Below are 17,138 nucleotides of genomic sequence, written 5' to 3' on the forward strand. Positions count from 1 at the left end.
TGCATTCAACAACCAACACAGTAATATCAACTCTGATTCAGGAACATGTGGGGAAATATCATAACCAGTTGAGCTTTCCTGAAGATATACAGGAATCCTTTGCACCGTATGATCAGCTTTGTAAATGTGCTGGTTATTTGTCAACTTGACACAAACTGGAGTCACCTAGGGAGAGGAAAACTATTGAGGAATTGCTTTCATCAAATAGACCTGTGGACATGTCTGTGGGGCATTTTCTTGATTAAGGATTGATGTGAGAAGGCCCAGCCCACTGTGGACATTGCCACTCATGGACAGGTAGTCCTTGGTGGCATAAAAAGAAAAAACATGGCAATAAACAGCATTCCTCTATTTTCTGAATCCATTCCTGCCCCCACGTTCCTACCTTAGATTTTTGTCCTGATTTTCTTCAATAATGGACTATGAGAGGGAAGAAGTAGCCAAATTAAAATATTTCTTCTTCAAGTTGATGTTGTTAGTATTTTATCACAGCAATAAAAATCACTTATGAAAACCAATACATTATTGTCTTGACTATTAAGTCTCTAGTTCTAATATATAAAGAATTGAAGGAGAAATTTATACTGTGTACTTGCTCTGAACTTGAAAGAGAAATATTGCACATTGCCCCTTTGGGATTAAAAATAAGACAGAGATAGCCTTAGTGTCATTTATATTCTATGCTATATTAAAGGTCTTGACAATTGTAATTAAGTGAGATAAACATATATAAAGGACACCAAATACATATTAACTGTAAAGGAAAGCAATCAAACTTACTCATATTTGAAAGCAACATAGTCTTTAGAGTCTAAAATAATCCACCAATATATTATGAAAATTATGACATCAACTTAATAGGGCCTTAAATAAAATATCTGTTTAAAAATTAAATATATATGTGCACCTATATATGACTCTAGCAATAGACAATAAGAAAGTGAACTTAGATATGTTATTGCTCTTTATGACAGCAACAGATCATCAGATAGTTGTAAATGTAAACAAAGATGCCCAAAATATTCATACGTAAGTTATAAAGAGAAGGTAAAAGTCAAAATAATGATAAAGCGTATTCATGAATGGATTCCAAGTTCCAAAACTAGAAAGTTCATCCACATTAATCTAAAAATTCAATGCGATTCCACTAAGATATCAGAATTCTGCCTTGTTCAAATTGACAGGGTGATTCCTACATTCAAATGTCAAGAGGCAAAATTGTGAATTCAAGAAACACAAAAGGAAGAAACAAACCTAAGTGCTGGCAGGAATCTAAGCAACTGGAACCACCATTAGGCATGTGAGTTGGGACCACCATTTTGGAAGACAGCATGGCACTCCATTCCAGTAATTCTTTAGAAAGGCAAGCATATAATAGCAAACATTATAGTTCCAAACTAAAACCACACAAATGCCCACCTTTACATGTGTTAATAAGTAGATTATTAATATAATTTAAAATAACAATTATATACAAAATGAAGACTTTCACAAATATTCTATTGAATAATAGATGATAAAGTGGACATATTGTCTAATTTGGTTCCCACAAAACTGAAGAACAGAAAAGGACAATAAATTGGTAGTGTATAAATTCTAGTAGCTCTTCTGAGGGAGGAGGCATGAATGACTGACCATGGGTGCTGACAGTCCTTTTTTAAATTTTAAATTGTTGACATGTGATTTATATGTCACACCTAAGTTTCTGGGTAATTAAGGATCAATAAAATTATTTTTACATATGTGAAATCAAGAAAATTCTGAATAACATAGAGCCTGGGATAAGGCCAGCACTATGGAATACTAAATGTGTTATTGATCAGTGTTATTTAAAAAGACTGTGGGAGTCACACAGAACAGTAGTGGGAACAAAGTAATATATCCCAGAGTAAACTTAAATCGAAAGTGTAAATTTTGTGCTGTGTATATGTACACGGATGCTTAGAATGCACCGTGTTAGGTTTCAATAAGCTGAGTGGGGAAAAAAAAATCAAACTAAAGTTCGGCATTATCAAAAGGAGGAAAATCTGTAAAGCAAACACTTAAAGCCATAGATCCAAAGTGAAATGTACAGTAAAAGCTCCTGTCACATCTCAACTAACAGAAAGAACTGACAAGTCCCTCATGCCTTGTTCTCTCTTTAAGATGTGTGGCAGTAGGCAAGAATAATAAACTTTCTTATTATCTCAAAAAAGGTCAGCACGTTGGCCCCATACCTTTTAGAGCAGAAAGGATCTTGATTGTAGCTTTGGGAGAAGTTGGATAAAAGAGCTTAAATAGAATGACCAAGAGTTCAGCTTCTTAGCCTTTCCCCCTGTGATCACAGATGGCTGTGGGTGGTTTCTGCCAGCATCCTTCTGACTTCTCATCCAGTGGGAAGGTGGGCGTTGTCATCCCAGCACTCCCTTCAAAAGCCCTGTTGAATTGCTTTGGCTCCAAATATACCATACCCATTTTGAACCAAATGAGATGTGTAGAGAAATGCATGGATCTGAGATATTTGGTCCAGAATTCTATGCTCCACATCCAAGCTAGAGAGGCTCAAGATGCCATGGAGGATATGGAGAATGTAATCCACTCCAGAGGAAAACTAGAGTGGCCACACAGAAGAGGCTGAATATTTTCCTGGTCACAAATGTCCTCTCTAAGGTAAAATACACTTGGAGGGGGTGCAGGAGAGACATTCTTAACTTTACCTTGACATTTGTTTATCAGTGTTAAAAGCTAGAGTGCTGTTAAAGACTGGACATATTTCTACCCTCACCCCGCCCCCAATTCAGATGTCAGACCCAGTGGGATGCTACTTGAAGTAAAGGCTTTGGGATGTAGTATGGTCCTGATGGTAGGTCGCTCATGATTTCCATCAGTGTCCTTCTAAGAATAGGCACAAGAAAAGGGGACTCTTCCACGGGAGCTTACCACAGCAGGGGTAAGTGAGAAAAGGGACCTTCACCAGCCCCAGACCAGCTGCTACTTCAGTCTTGTACATTTCAATCTCCAGAATTATGGGAAATAAACTCCTATTGTTTAATCTAGGCAAGCCGCATTGTTTATTAGGGCATCTCACACCAACTAAAATGATAGCCAAATCTTGTTTGGGGGAAAAGCAAAGACATAACGAGGTAGCAAAAGGTTCTCCATCTTCTATATTCTCTATCCTCGTACTTTACGTTCTCCGGAGTTGTTGAGTGACTGTGTTTGCTCCTATTAGCTGCCCTAGAATGTAAGCAGAGTGCTCACAGGAATTGATGGTGGCTGCCACTGCAGAAAGATCATACTGTTCTGAAGGAGCAGTGTCTTTTTTAATCCTTTCTTTCTATTACTGGTTTTAAATAATGTTTCTGACAAGATCCTGCTTCTCTTTCTGTCAACTGTCAGTGAGCAGGTATTGGGCATTATTTGTGGGGCTGTAAATACATTACATGAAAAAATAATGAGTCCTTACAAAGTCGGGAGCAATGCCTCGAGAGACATTTACCTAACATGATTTATGTAGGACCAGGAATGAAGTTTCAGAAACTTCCAAATGGAAAGCCTGGATCATAAAATAAAGTCTCTGCTGGATCAGACTTTGGTAGAGCCCCTAGACACATTTCCCTTTTGCTTTTAATATGGAAGCTAGAAACTCCTTTTTATGTTTAACTTAAATTGTTTAGTTAATGGCCTAAGAATAACTCTAGGGAGCACCCCTCAGCATACCATGTTATTACTCCATTCTTCCGACTGAATTTGATGTATCTATTCTGTTCTTACTGCAGAAGCTCATCCCTGGGATTAATCATCCCCTTTACTAGCTAGAAATTGTAGACATTTGATGGATATACCTACATCAGTCAATTTAATGAGTCTCATTGTCTAGGGGTTGAAATAAACTAATCACTCTAATGTTAAAATATAATTGATATTCATCCTCATTCCAAGTTTTCCAGGTTTGTCTCTCCTGCCTCTTTGAAGAGGCTAGTTTAATTTCAGCTGCTTTGCTCTGTGTGTGTGTGTGTGTGTGTGTGTGTGTGTGTGTGTGTGTGTGTGTGTTCTCTCTTCATATCACAACCCTAATTCATTCTCTCTCTCTCTCTCTCTCTCTCTCTCTCTCTCTCTCTCTCTCACTTTCTCCCTCTCTCTCTCTCTGCCCTGGACCTCAAGTGCATCTACAGGCAGGCTAAACAACCTTTATATCATTTACTATAGTATATAGTACAGCAAGCCACTTGACTTCCATTTCCTTAACAGGGGAAACTGGGAATGTTTTGTTGTCATAGTGGGAATTGTTCTGTAACAAGATATGGCTGGTTAATACCACCTGAACTGTATCTGGAAGCCTGACAGTTGAAAACAATACAATGCTGACCCAGCTGTGGTATAAGTCACCAGGCAAAGAACCAGGTAAGTCCAGTGACCGAATAGTAGGAGCTCAAGGTCAATGTGGTGGCTTATATGCAGAAGGATGGTCCAGTCATGAAAGCTGTAATAAATAAGCTGTACACACATCTGAGTGGTAATCCGTGGCTTTTGGTCTCTGTTTTGTTTTCAGCTGTTTGAATTTATGAACTTCCTGGCTGAGAATGTCATCTTCTGCTACATGGGCCTGGCTCTGTTCACCTTCCAGAATCACATTTTCAATGCTCTTTTTATACTCGGAGCCTTTGTATCCTTTGAAGAAAACTAATAGAAAATGTTCCAAGCTTATTCCTAGTAGGACTTTGAAGACATCATAGATGTTAACATGACTGCGGTGCTTTCAACATCAAAAGCATTATGCATGTGCAAGTTTATTTCCAACAAATAACACCTTTTGCGACCACGGAGTTAGCTCAGCCAGTGAAGTATTTGCCTCATAAGCATGAGGACCACAGTTTGATCCCCAGAACCTACAAAAAAAGCAGGCTATGTTAAAATATGCTTATAATCCCAGCTCTGGAAAGGTAGAGACATACAGATTCTAGGACTTGCTAGCCAGCCAATCTAGTCTGATCAGTGAGTTACATGCATGCACAGATACACAAACACACAGAGAGATGACATTTTCTGGCTACAATAACAGACAAAAATCTAGACCCCACTTTTAATACAGAGGGTGCTCCTTCTGGAGGGCTGGAGTCAGTCATTCCACCATGAGAGCATGTAGCTGGCCCAAGGGACACTGAACAATTACAACGGTTCCTAAGATAAGCCTGCAGCTATTGTCCACCTACCTGAAAAAATAGGTGATACCTCCCAGGGTCACAGGCAGATAATCTTAACTTCTGGGGAGTCTTCCATCTCCCTGTTCCCACTATTCACGTGAATTTGGTGTCAAACTCTTGCCACCAGGATTCTGCCCAACTCCCAAATTTCATCTCAACCTAGATCATAGAGAGAAGGAAGCTGCCTTACCCCAAATCCCTTCATCCTGTCAAGGACAAGCTAGAACAGACACACAACCAAGGAGGGAGTAAAGACAAGACAAGCATAGGAGGGGGGCTTATGGATGAGCTTTTCAGCACTTAGGAGACTGGCTTTTTACGGAAGTCTCTTGAAGTAGCAGTTGTATCATATATGTTGACAGTCAGCTCCTCTCGAAATTAAATCCACCAAATGAAAAACGTAAGCAAGCTTGCTAGGAACAGGCATGGGAACTGATGGGGAGTGAGATGGAAAGCACCAGCAGGAATGTATCTGTTCTTTCCAAAGTGCTGCTGGGAAGGATAACACCATAGCATCGGGGCGTTGCTGCACGGCGGCTTCCAGCAGAATCCAGGAGTCAGTCACCAGCAACATGAACGTGATAAGGAAATTTACTCACTGAGATGGCAGTGCAGTACCAACTTTCAGCCAAGCATATGTTCAAAGGAAGGCAGAATTTTATGTCCTTCTGGGGAAGAATTGACATTGAACGATGAATGTGGGGAGCGAGTTAGACATAGATGAGTTGTCATGTTTATCCTTGGTTTCTGGGTCATATCATAGAGAAGCATATGGACATGGGATGTGAGCTTGTTCACTCAGCCTCTAGATGGCGTGTTTTTCTCAATATGTCCCAACAGCTAGCAATTTTTGTTGCCAGGGCCTGCAACATTTACCCCCTCTCCTTCCTCCTGAATCTGGGCAGAAAGCAGAAGATTCCCTGGAACTTTCAGCACATGATGATGTTTTCAGGTACGTGGAGTCACTGTACATTCATTCTGCTGCTCTCCTACCTCTGCACAGCACAGAAAGCCATAGGTGGGGGGAACCTGGAGCACTTGCAGAAAACTGGACCCTTGTTTGACCCTTGGACCTAGCACCATGTTTGTCCCTCATGACTGGACAACGGGAGCAAGTAGGGAAGGTAAAGGAAATTTTATGGTGTGACCTTGAGTGTCTGACCTAAACTGAGTTTCAGCTGAGCCTTGACTTTCTCCTGACCTAGCAGACCAGTTTCCATATTGAGGAAATTAATGACCATCTTCTCAATGGCATGTTCCAGTATACAGTGTTGAATGGTAGCATCTTTCTCCCTGAGCCTTTACCATCCATCGCAGGGCTCCAGAAAGTTCCCATGGTTACCCCCAGAAGCTAATCAGATCCATGTAGGCTTAGTTATTAGTTGGAAAAACATGTTAATTGTATACCAGCAGGTGCCCAAGAGTGGTTACAGGCTCTGTCTGATGGAAGCACAGGTCTTCTCTCCCAGGTAGTACGTGTTCTCGTTGCTAAGACCTGGATGGAGGCTCTTTTCCAGGAGATACAGCAATTGAGTTTGCTGACCACTGAGCTATTCTGAGAGATTACAGTTGCTTTCTGCTTAATTATCTTTCCCAGAATGGAAACAAAATTCAGAGACTTAGTATACATTCTATGTCTATACACTTAAAATTGACTTAGAGCAGCTCATTAATGGGTCCCTGACATTCAAATGAAAAAAGCAAAACAACTTTCCATCAGAATAGTGCCAAGACAATTGGGGAACATAGGGAAATACAAAAAGTGAGAGAAACCAACATGTATTGATATGTACTATTTGCTACTTATATATAATTCACCAGTCCTAGAAGCCAATATCAAGTTGTTTTGTGCTTAGCATCTCTAACAGCTTAAGTAATTCTTCCAGGAACAAAAGCATTTACAAATCCAGACTTCACCTCAATGCTAGCCAAGTGTTTTGAAATTCACATTTTAAAACTTGGTTTTATTCTTTTATGCATGGGGTGTTTTATCTGCATATATGTCTGTACCCCAAATGTGTGCATAGTGCCTATGGAGGCCAGAAGTTGATATCAGATCCCCTAGAACTGGAGTTATAGACAGCTATGAGCTGCCATGAGAGTGCTGAGAACACCCACATCCTCTAGAAGAACAGCCAGTGCTCTCGACCACTAGGCCATCTCTCCAGTTCAAAAATTCAAATTCTTTAATGGCAGTCCTGGGAATAGTAGGCTTGTTCCTACCTCAGTTCTGTGGCTGTCCTGGCCCACAGAGCACTCTGATGTGGATCCCAAGTTTGGAGCGAGTTGTCCTAGCAAATTCAGACACATGGAGATCCAAGGGTAAAGCTTGTCCTTTATAGGACTCAGCAGGGCTTCCCAGTGCTTCCAGATATGCTATGGTAAAGATGTCATAAAGAAAGGTAGGTGTCAAGTCAGCAGTAATCTGAGGACTTAATACAACCTTGAGCCTTGACAGTGAATTGGCTTCTCTTGTGGGAAAGTAAAGGTAACCTTAATCACTTAAAACCTGGAGGCCAGCACTGGGGTGCAAGGTGTTCCCCACCAAAACATCCATGGATTTCTTACCGACAGCTTGTTTAGAAAGCTCGGCATTTTTGTTGCAAGCCTTGTTTTACCTGACAAAGTCATTTTAATAATAACACATGATAATAGATATGTACATATACAAACTCTCTACCCAAATGGCTGCCTGGTTTGATGGTTTCTTCTAGAATTGGCAATGTCTAAATTTCCTTAGCAATATGATAGCAGCTGCCAACAAACAAACAAACAAACAAACTTAGTAAAGGCCAAAAATATGGTATATTCAGGCAAGGGCTCAGAAGAGGTCTATAATTTGATGATATGCTTATGATATTTTTAACTCAGTCTTTGACAATTTCACACATGCATATAATATATATTTGATCATATTTACTTCCCATTGCTCTCTATCGTGTCCCTTCCTCTCTGCTGAAACCCTTTCTCTAACATGTCTCCTTACCACTTTTGTGTCTTTTCTTTATTTTTTAATGACCCAAAAAGTTTAATTATGGTTGCTTGCGTGAGCCTAAGTGGAGGGAAATTTACTGGAACACAGGAAGTTTATCAGTGGTACACTCCCAGCAGTTATCAGCAGCCCATAGCCCTTCAGTCAGAGAAAGCTGAGGAATCTAATGAACTCCTTGGCATAGGGTCGACTGAACCTATACTTGGCAAAATGATGATGGAGCCAGTCTATGCAGAGCCTGTGCAGGTAACTACAGCAAAGATGAATCCATGTATGTGACAGCCATGTCAGGTCCAGAAGACACAATGCACTTCCTCCCATCTGTCGCCTCTTGCATTCTTTCTGCTTTCTCTTCTACAGTGTTCCCAGAGCATGAAAGGATTGACTTCAGTGCTCCATTTAGGACACTGCCAGTTGTTCTGGGCACTCTAAGAAGTTGTGAGTCTGTGCAATAACTGCAGCTCACTGTCAAAAGAAGCTTCTCTGGCAAAGGCTAAGAGCAACCCTAACGTCTGGATATAAGTAGTCAGAAGGTAGTTTGACACCATATTCATTTAGCAAAACAACAGCAATAGGTTTCCCACTAGAGCTTACGACCACTGCAGCCATAGGCTACAGGTTTACAGCATCGGGTATGAGCTCTTTCCTGTGCAGTGGGCTCTAAATCCAGTCAGAAAGTGGTTGGTTATTTCATGACAGTCATGCCACTGTTGCCCTGGTGAGGGCAACTTGCCTGTCAGTCTGATTGTAGTTCAAAGGGCCTACAGCTGAATAGGATTGTTGCTGACTTTCTTCCACAGTATAAAACATCCTAGTATAGTGAAATATAGCCAACAGAATGGGGACTCCCAGATCAACTCCACTTGACTTCTCTATGTCAATAACCCAAGTGTGATATTGTCTGCCATAGTGTCTTATTATCTAGTTCTGGTGGAAAACCAAGAATTAGATAGCCTATATTGTCTGCGAGGCTTCTGAGACCCCCCTCGAACAACAACTCATCATAGGGAGGGACCTCAAAGCTGGTAATAGGTTTGTGATTTAATAACCTTCGGCCTCTAGAGGAAGTTGTACACCTATTTAAACTGTGGGGTGGGGTGAGGGGTATATGTTTTAAGTGCTCCCATTTCTAAAAGAGAAGCAAGACTCCTAAAGCACCAATGGGGTTGAAATGCTTGCTTTTATTCATGAGGATGCTTGAATAGTTCATCACCATCACCAAAAAGATTAGCAAGCCCAACCTTCAAGCAATTTACTGTATGTGGTCCTGATGTCCAGAAAAGGCTATGGGTCATCTTCTGCATCAGCATCTTACCTGCCAAGCAGTAAGTGAAATGAATCTGAACAGCACAGAGATTAACTTACTTCTACATATTTTTACTAATAACTTTCTTAAAACTGCATAATATTCACAGTATTGCTTGGTACAGTAGAAACTCCTTATATTAAACAGTTCCCCTCATTTTCAAACATTTTCAATGTTATGTAACTGTGTGATGAACCCATTGATGCCACAAATCAGAAGTCATATTTTGTCTTCCCAAAGCCTTTGAAACCCATAACTGGGCAGGATGGGCAGGGATCACCAGCCTTTGTTTCTTGGTTGTTATTTTGTTTCATTTTTTCCCTCTAATTTCCTATTGTAAAAACACATAGTATAAACCTTATCATTTTAAGCACACAGTTATTAGATACGTTCCTAATTGTGTCATGATCCCCACCCATAGCCACACTCTTTTCATCTTGTAAAATGGAAAAATATGTGCATTAAACAATAGCTGCTCATCCCCCTCTGAGCCCCGAAAAACTACCATAGAACTTTTTGCTTCCATGGTTTTGACATGTAGGTTCCTCATTTAAGGAAAATCCTGCCATTGTGTCTTTTTGTGACTGCATTGCCATAGCGTTCTCTAGGTTTGCCAATATTGTAGAATAATATAGTATTTCCTTCCTTTCAAGGCTGAATGATAGTCCCTTATGCATGTGTATAAATATTATATATTGCTTATCCAATCATCTGCCACTCTTGGGTTTTCATTTTTATCTTTTAGATATTATGAATAAACCTGCTATGAACATGAGTGCACAAATTTATTTAAAGCCTTACTGACAATTTTAAATATATATCCAGAGGTAGAATTGCTAAATTATATGGCAATTTATTCTGCTAATTACTTGAGGAACTGCCATCCTGCCTTCCATAGCAGCTGTAGTGTTTCACAGACCCACCAGGAGCACATAGAAAGTTCTAGTCTCTCTATGCTGTCCCCAGCACTTGTTTACTTCTCTTTATAGAAGCTGTGCTCTCAGTATGAGGTAGCAGCTTGCTGTTTTGATATGTGTTTTCTTGCTTAGTAGTGATGTGTTGAGCATCTTTTTGAGAACACACTGGCCATCCATCTTTTTACTCATTTTAAAACATACCTTGTCTTTTGGTCAAAATTTTTCAAATGTTCTGTTTCCTAAATACTGACCCCCTATAAGAGAGAATTTGGGAATGTTCTCTCCCATTCCACTTGTTTCTGTTTTACTGGGCTTATATTGTACTTTGATACACAATAACTTTGTCTCTTGATACACAACAGTTTTAAAAGGTTTCATGAAGTCTAAGCTATCTGTCATTTACTTTGTATCGTCTGTGCCTTCCGTGTTATACCATAGAAACAATTGCCAAATCTGAAGTCTAAGAGATTGTGCCTGTATTATGCAAAGAATGTTACGGTTTTAGGCTTTGCTTAGTTGTCAGTACATTTTGTGTACATGTAATTTGGGAGTACAACTTCATTCTTTTGCACCTAGCTATCCAGTTGTCCAGTTGTCATTTGCTCAAAACTGCACTGATCTTGGCAGTTTTGTCAAAAATAATTCGACCATATATGTGAAAGTTTTATTGTCAGGTTAAATTTTTTTTTATCCCATGTTTGACTTCTGTACTACACTATTGTGTGTGCACATGTATGCGTGTGTAGCCTGTAGGACAACAAGGCTGTTATTCCTCAAGCAACACCCAACCACTTTTTTACTACATCTCTCACTAGCCTGGAACTCACCCACTAAATGAGCCCCGTATCCATCTCTCTCCTTATCACCAGTATTGGGTTTGAAGTACACACTGCCATCCCCAGATCATCCTTGTAACATAGCCCTGGGAATTAAACTCTAACCCCATGCTCCCCAGCCATTACTGAAGTTGTTCAAGCCACTATTGAAGTTTTTTTTTTTTTTTCTTGTAAGTTTTACAAACATGGAAGCTTGAGTCCTCTTATTTTGCTCTTTTATTTTTCCCCAAAATATTTTCATTATGGAAGACTGAGGAGGCCCATTGAGATTCCATATGAAATTTTCTATTTTTGCAAACAAATAGTCATTTGAGGCTTCAATAAACATCAAATTTGGTAGTATTGCTATTTATATTTATATATTTATATTTAATGATATTAAATATTATAGCATTTCATGAACATGGAAAGTGTTTCCATTTATTTATAATTTTAATTTATTTCGCCATTTTATAATTTTAATCTTGTCACCTTGGTTTATACCTAAATATATTTTTTGCTATTGTAGATGGGATTATTTTTATCATTTCTCTTTCAGATTCTTATTGTTGATTTATTAAAATGCATCTGTTGTCTGTGCATTCATTTTGTATCTTTCTACTTTACTGAATCCATCTGTTATCTGTAATAGCTTGGTGTATATGGAATCTATAGAATTTTCTACATATAAAATCTTCTTTAACCTGTGAACAGAAATTAATTTACTTCATTTGCAACGTGGATAACTGCATTCCTTTTTCTTCATTATTTGTTCTGGCTAGACTTTCCAGTACTGCCTTAAGTAAAATGGTGAGAGTCAGCATCTTTTGCTTTCTTCTGAACAAAGAGAAGGAACTTCCACTACTGAGTGTAATATTTGATCTCATTTTATTCACACATGGCTTTTCTTATGTTGGAACAATTTTCTTCTATTTCTAGTTTGCTGAGCATCTTCTAGTCATGAAATGCTGACGAGGGCCTAACAAATGGTTCATGGAGTAAAGGTGCTTCCTACCAAGCCTGACAACATGGATTCTATTCCTGACATTCCTAAAAAATGTTCTCTCTCTCTCTCTCTCTCTCTCTCTCTCTCTCACACACACACACACACACACACACACACACACACACACACACACAGAGAGAGAGAGAGAGAGAGAGAGAGAGAGAGAGAGCTAGTTCTGAATGAATAAAATAAAACTTTAAAAAGAAAGCCACTAAACTGGCCAAGTGCTGTTCCTATATAAATTGCAGTTACCATGTGATTACGTCTGATTTCTTTTGGTTTAGTTTGCCATTCATTATTTGCAATGGTGAGCCTACCTTTCTGCTCTAAGAATGAATCTCACCAGGGTATGGTGAGGAATTATCTTAATGTGTGGTATTGAATTTGAGTAGTTTTGTCTTTCAGTAGTCATAAGGGATATTGTTCCACTAATTTTATAGTAGAGTCTTTGCCTAGCTTTGGTCTGAGAGCAGTGCATATAGAATGAGCTAAAGAGAATTTCATCTTCCGCAGTTTCTTTAGAGGAGTTTGCAGGATATGTGTCTTTCTTTAATGCTTGGTATAATTCACCCACGAAGTCACCAAGGCTTGCAATTTTCTTTCTGGGGATAAAAATGGATTAATTTGCATTCTTTTACATGCTGACCTCCAGTTGAGCCAGCACCACTTGTTGAAAATGCTGACCTTTTTCCACTGGATGGTTTTAGCTCCCTTGTCAAAGATCAAGTGACCATAGGTGTGAGGGTTCATTTCTGGATCTTCAATTCTATTCCACTGATCATCCTGCCTGTCTCTGTACCAATACCATGCAGTTTTTATCACTACTGCTCGGTAGTACAGTTTGAGGTCAGGGATGGTTGATTCCCCCAGAAGTTCTTTTATTGTTGAGAATAGTTCTCACTATCCTAGGTTTTTTGTTATTCCAAATGAATTTGTAAATTGCTCTTTCTATCTCTATGAAGAATTGATTTGGAATTTTGATGGGGATTGCGTTGAATCTGTAGATTGCTTTTGGCAGGATGGCCATTTTTACTAAGTTAATCCTGCCAATCCAGGAGCATGGGAGATCTTTCTATCTTCTGAGATCTTCTTCGATTTCTTTCTTCAGAGACTTGAAGTTCTTGTCATACAGATCTTTCACTTGCTTGGTTAGATTCACTCCAAGATATTTTATTTTATTTGTGGCTATTGTGAAGGGTGTCATTTCCCTAATTTCTTTCTCAGCCTGTTTATCCTTTGAGTAGAGGAAGGCTACTGATTTGTTTGAGTAAGGGTTTATCTATCTTGTTGATTTTCTCAAAGAACCAGCTCCTGGTTTTGTTGATATTTTGTATAGTTCTTCTTGTTTCTACTTGGTTGATTTCTGCCCTGAGTTTGATTATTTCCTGCCGTCTACTCCTCTTGGGTATATTAGCTTCTTTTTGTTCTAGATGTTTCGGGTGTTCTGTCAAGTTGTTAGTGTATGCTCTTTCCAGTTTCTTTTTGTAGGCACTTAGAGCTATGAGTTTTCCTCTTAGTACTGCTTTCATGGAGTCCTACAAGTTTTGGTATGATGTATCCTCATTTTCATTAAATTCTAAAAAGTCTTTAATTTCTTTCTTTATTTCTTCCTTGACCAAGTCATCATTGAGTCATCATCATTGACATTGGCTTGCAATTTTCTTTCTGGGGAGATTCTTAATAGTGGTTCCATCTTCTAACAGTTATAGGTGTGTGCAGATTTTCTGTTCACCATCACTCTTGGTGAGTGTTGTGTTTTACCAACTTATCCATTGCATTTAATCATACACAGAACTTGCTTTTACAATTCTTACATTTCTACGATGGATGGTAATAGCTCCATTTTCATTCTTTGATTTTAGCAATTTGGATTTCCTTTCATTTCTTAATACATTGAGTTTAAGGATTGTCAATTTTTTGGCTTTTCAAAGAACCAACTTATGATTACATTTATTTCCTTGTATTTTTTCTCTATCATCTATTTTACTTAACTGTGCCCCAAACTTATTATTTCCTTCTATCTGGTAGCTTACGTTTGTGTGTGTGTGTGTGTGTGTGTGTGTGTGTGTATGTGTGTGTGTGTGTGTGTTTTACCTAGTTCTTTAAATCATAAGGTTATGTTGTTGGGCAGTTGGCTTAGACTCTTCCTTGTATTAATGAACTAATAGCTATATGTTTCCACCACCATTTCACATGTCTTGAAGATCTTCCTACATATTTTCATTCTCAGGCATCTCTTATTATTTTCTACCTCATCTTCTGATGTTATCTTTAATTTATTTGTTGCCTATATGCTTGTGTGAATATATGTCACGTGTGTACAAGTACTCAAATAGGCAAGAAAGGGGTGTTGGCTCCCTGAGTCCTGGAATTACAGCCAATTATGAGTCATCTTTTGTGGGTGCTAGGAGCTGCATCGGGGTCCTCTGGAAGAGCAGCAAGTGTTCTTAACCAGTGAGCATCTCTCCAGCCTTTCAGCCTCTGAACTTCCTGCTGAGCGTCTGCTGGCCAGATTAGCAAATATTACCAGAGATAATATCAAAATAAGACTATCAAAGACTCTGTATATGGTAAGTCATGGAGTTCAACGTTTAAGACACTACCTCCCTTATTGTGTGTATATTTGTCTTATTTTATTGTGTTATTTTTATTATAAAACCTAAATATAATCTCTTTTCAGTGTTTATATGTTTGGGTTCACCTTAAGTGAAGTTCATTGGGTTTCTCAGATATTTATATTTATATCTTTTATCAAACACACTATTTCTTCAAATATGCTCTTTGGCCTTTTGCTCTTCTCATATGTGTCTGCTTGATGATAACCCTGCAGGAATCGTAGGCTCTCTGTACTTTCCTCCCTTTTCCTCCGTTTTCCACAGTTTCCATAGCATTCTTTACTCTCTCTCTCAGAGGTCTTCCACATGCTCAAATCTGCCTTGGAATCCCTGTAACAAATTTATAGATCAGTCAGTGTGTTCCCATCTCCCAAAGATTTCTTGATTCCTCTGGGTCTACTATCTTATTATTATTTAGACTCTGCTGAGGCACTGTGTGCTAGTTTGAATGAGAAATGTCCCCCAGAGATTCACTATTTCAATACTTTGTTCCTAATCGATACTACTGTGGGGAGGTTTGGGGTGGTGTGCTGTGCCAGGGGAAGCATGTCACTGAGAAGGTACTTTGAGATTACAGTTTTACCCTGCTTCCAACGTGATCTTTCCAGTCTAAGATGTGAGGCCTCAGCTTCCTGCTCCTGTCTCCATGCATGCCAGTTGCTGTCATGTTTCACCATCATGATAGGCTCTTATCCTTCTAGAGCTATAAGCCGAATAAACATTCTTCCTTAAGTCTTCTTTGTCATGGTGTTTTATCACAACAGTAAATTAACTAAGGCATGCATCATTTTTTGGACTCTTTCCATCTATCCCTTTGCTTTGGAGCCCTTTAAAGGTAGCTGTTTCAGTATCAGGTCTTTCTCTGTTGATTTTTCTTACAAATAATAAGAATCTTACTTTTGCTGGCAAAAGTAAGAATCAGCTTATTTTTATTGTGGTTGAAAATGAAACATTTTAATCTGATATTATGGCAACTTCAGAAAGCATGTATGCCCCCTGTGGTCTTTGAATATGATTGCCATCAGGAGTGGCACTATTAGAAGGTGTGGTGTTGTTGGGGTAGGTGTGGCTTTGTTGGAATGAGTGTGTCACTGTGGGGGTGGGCTTTGAGACCCTCCTCCTAGCTGCCTGGGAAACACTCCTCTCCTGGCTGCAGTCAGATCAAGATGTAGATCTCTCAGCTCCTTCTCCAGCACCATGTCCTCTGGGGCACTGCCATGCTTCCTGCCATGATGATAAAATGGACTGAACCTCTGACACTGTAAGCCAGCCCCAATTAAATGTTGTTCAATTATAAGAATTGCTTTGGTCCTGGTGTCTCTTCACAGCAATAGAAACCCGAACTAAGGTACCCCCTGCCCCGGGTTTGCTTTCCTTTTTATTGTTTTTTAGATTTGTTTGTTTAATTAAATTTAAAATTTATATTTATTTTAACTTCAGTAGACTGCCCTTGTGTAAAGGACCAACCTGAGCTATAAGCGTCTCAATCCTCCTAAGCTTGTGGATTCCTCTGAGCTCACACAACTGTTCTAATTTCTCTTCAATGTGCAGTTGCTTTTTTTTTTTTTTTTTTTCAGTGACCTAATCTTTAACGTATGGCTTCCAAATTAGAAAAAGAGAAAAATGAAATTTCCAGGAAGTCGTTTCAACCAAAAGGCTTGCCATGCTGAGCAGAGGTGCAGCAGCAATGGCTGCTGGCCTCTTTGTTTGTACTCCTGTGTTCAGGACCAGCAACTGGTTATCAGAGCACAGGTCCATGGCACTTGCCTCCTAGTTCCTTCCAGCTCTTTATTATAAGCAGCTTCAGAATGTCACATGTCTCTCCCCGTCCTTTGATAGGTAGCTGTTACTATGCTGTCCTAGCATGCTCTCATTGCTGTGATAGAAACAATGACCAAAAGCAACTTAGGAAACAAAGGGTTTGTTTGGTTTATATGTGCCAGTCCAAGTTCATCACTAGGGAAGGCCAAGACAACAATCTAAGGCTTAGAGGCAGGAACTGATGCAGGGACCACGGAAGGATGCTACTTAGTGATTTGTTCTTCGTGGCTTGCTCAGCCTATTTTCTTGTATATCCCAAGACCACGTGCCATGGAGCGGCACCACACAAAATGTCCCCCATCATTCATTAATTAAGAAAATGTACCAAAGAGAACATGTCTTCTGTTCAATCTGGTGGAGGGATTTTCTCAACTGAAATGCCCTCTTCTCACATGACCCTGGCTTGTGTCAGATTGACAGAACTAACCAATATGTCTACCAAGAGGGAAAAAAATGGTCAGACTTAAATACAATTTATTGTCT

At 39.3% G+C, this 17,138-nt stretch overlaps 1 protein-coding gene across 1 annotated transcript in view; it reads left to right on the forward strand.

Moving 5' to 3' along the window:
• Slc9a9 (solute carrier family 9 member A9) overlaps positions 1-17,138 on the forward strand; it is a 539,257-nt gene that overhangs the window by 321,937 nt on the left and 200,182 nt on the right. The window contains exons 10-11 of the mRNA XM_034484566.2: positions 4,532-4,645; positions 6,024-6,135. Of these exons, the coding sequence (XP_034340457.1) occupies positions 4,532-4,645; positions 6,024-6,135 (226 nt within the window). The remainder of the gene's footprint in view (positions 1-4,531; positions 4,646-6,023; positions 6,136-17,138) is intronic.

The sequence above is a fragment of the Arvicanthis niloticus genome, chromosome 21 (genome assembly GCF_011762505.2).
Source record: "Arvicanthis niloticus isolate mArvNil1 chromosome 21, mArvNil1.pat.X, whole genome shotgun sequence".
Lineage (NCBI taxonomy): Eukaryota > Metazoa > Chordata > Mammalia > Rodentia > Muridae > Arvicanthis > Arvicanthis niloticus.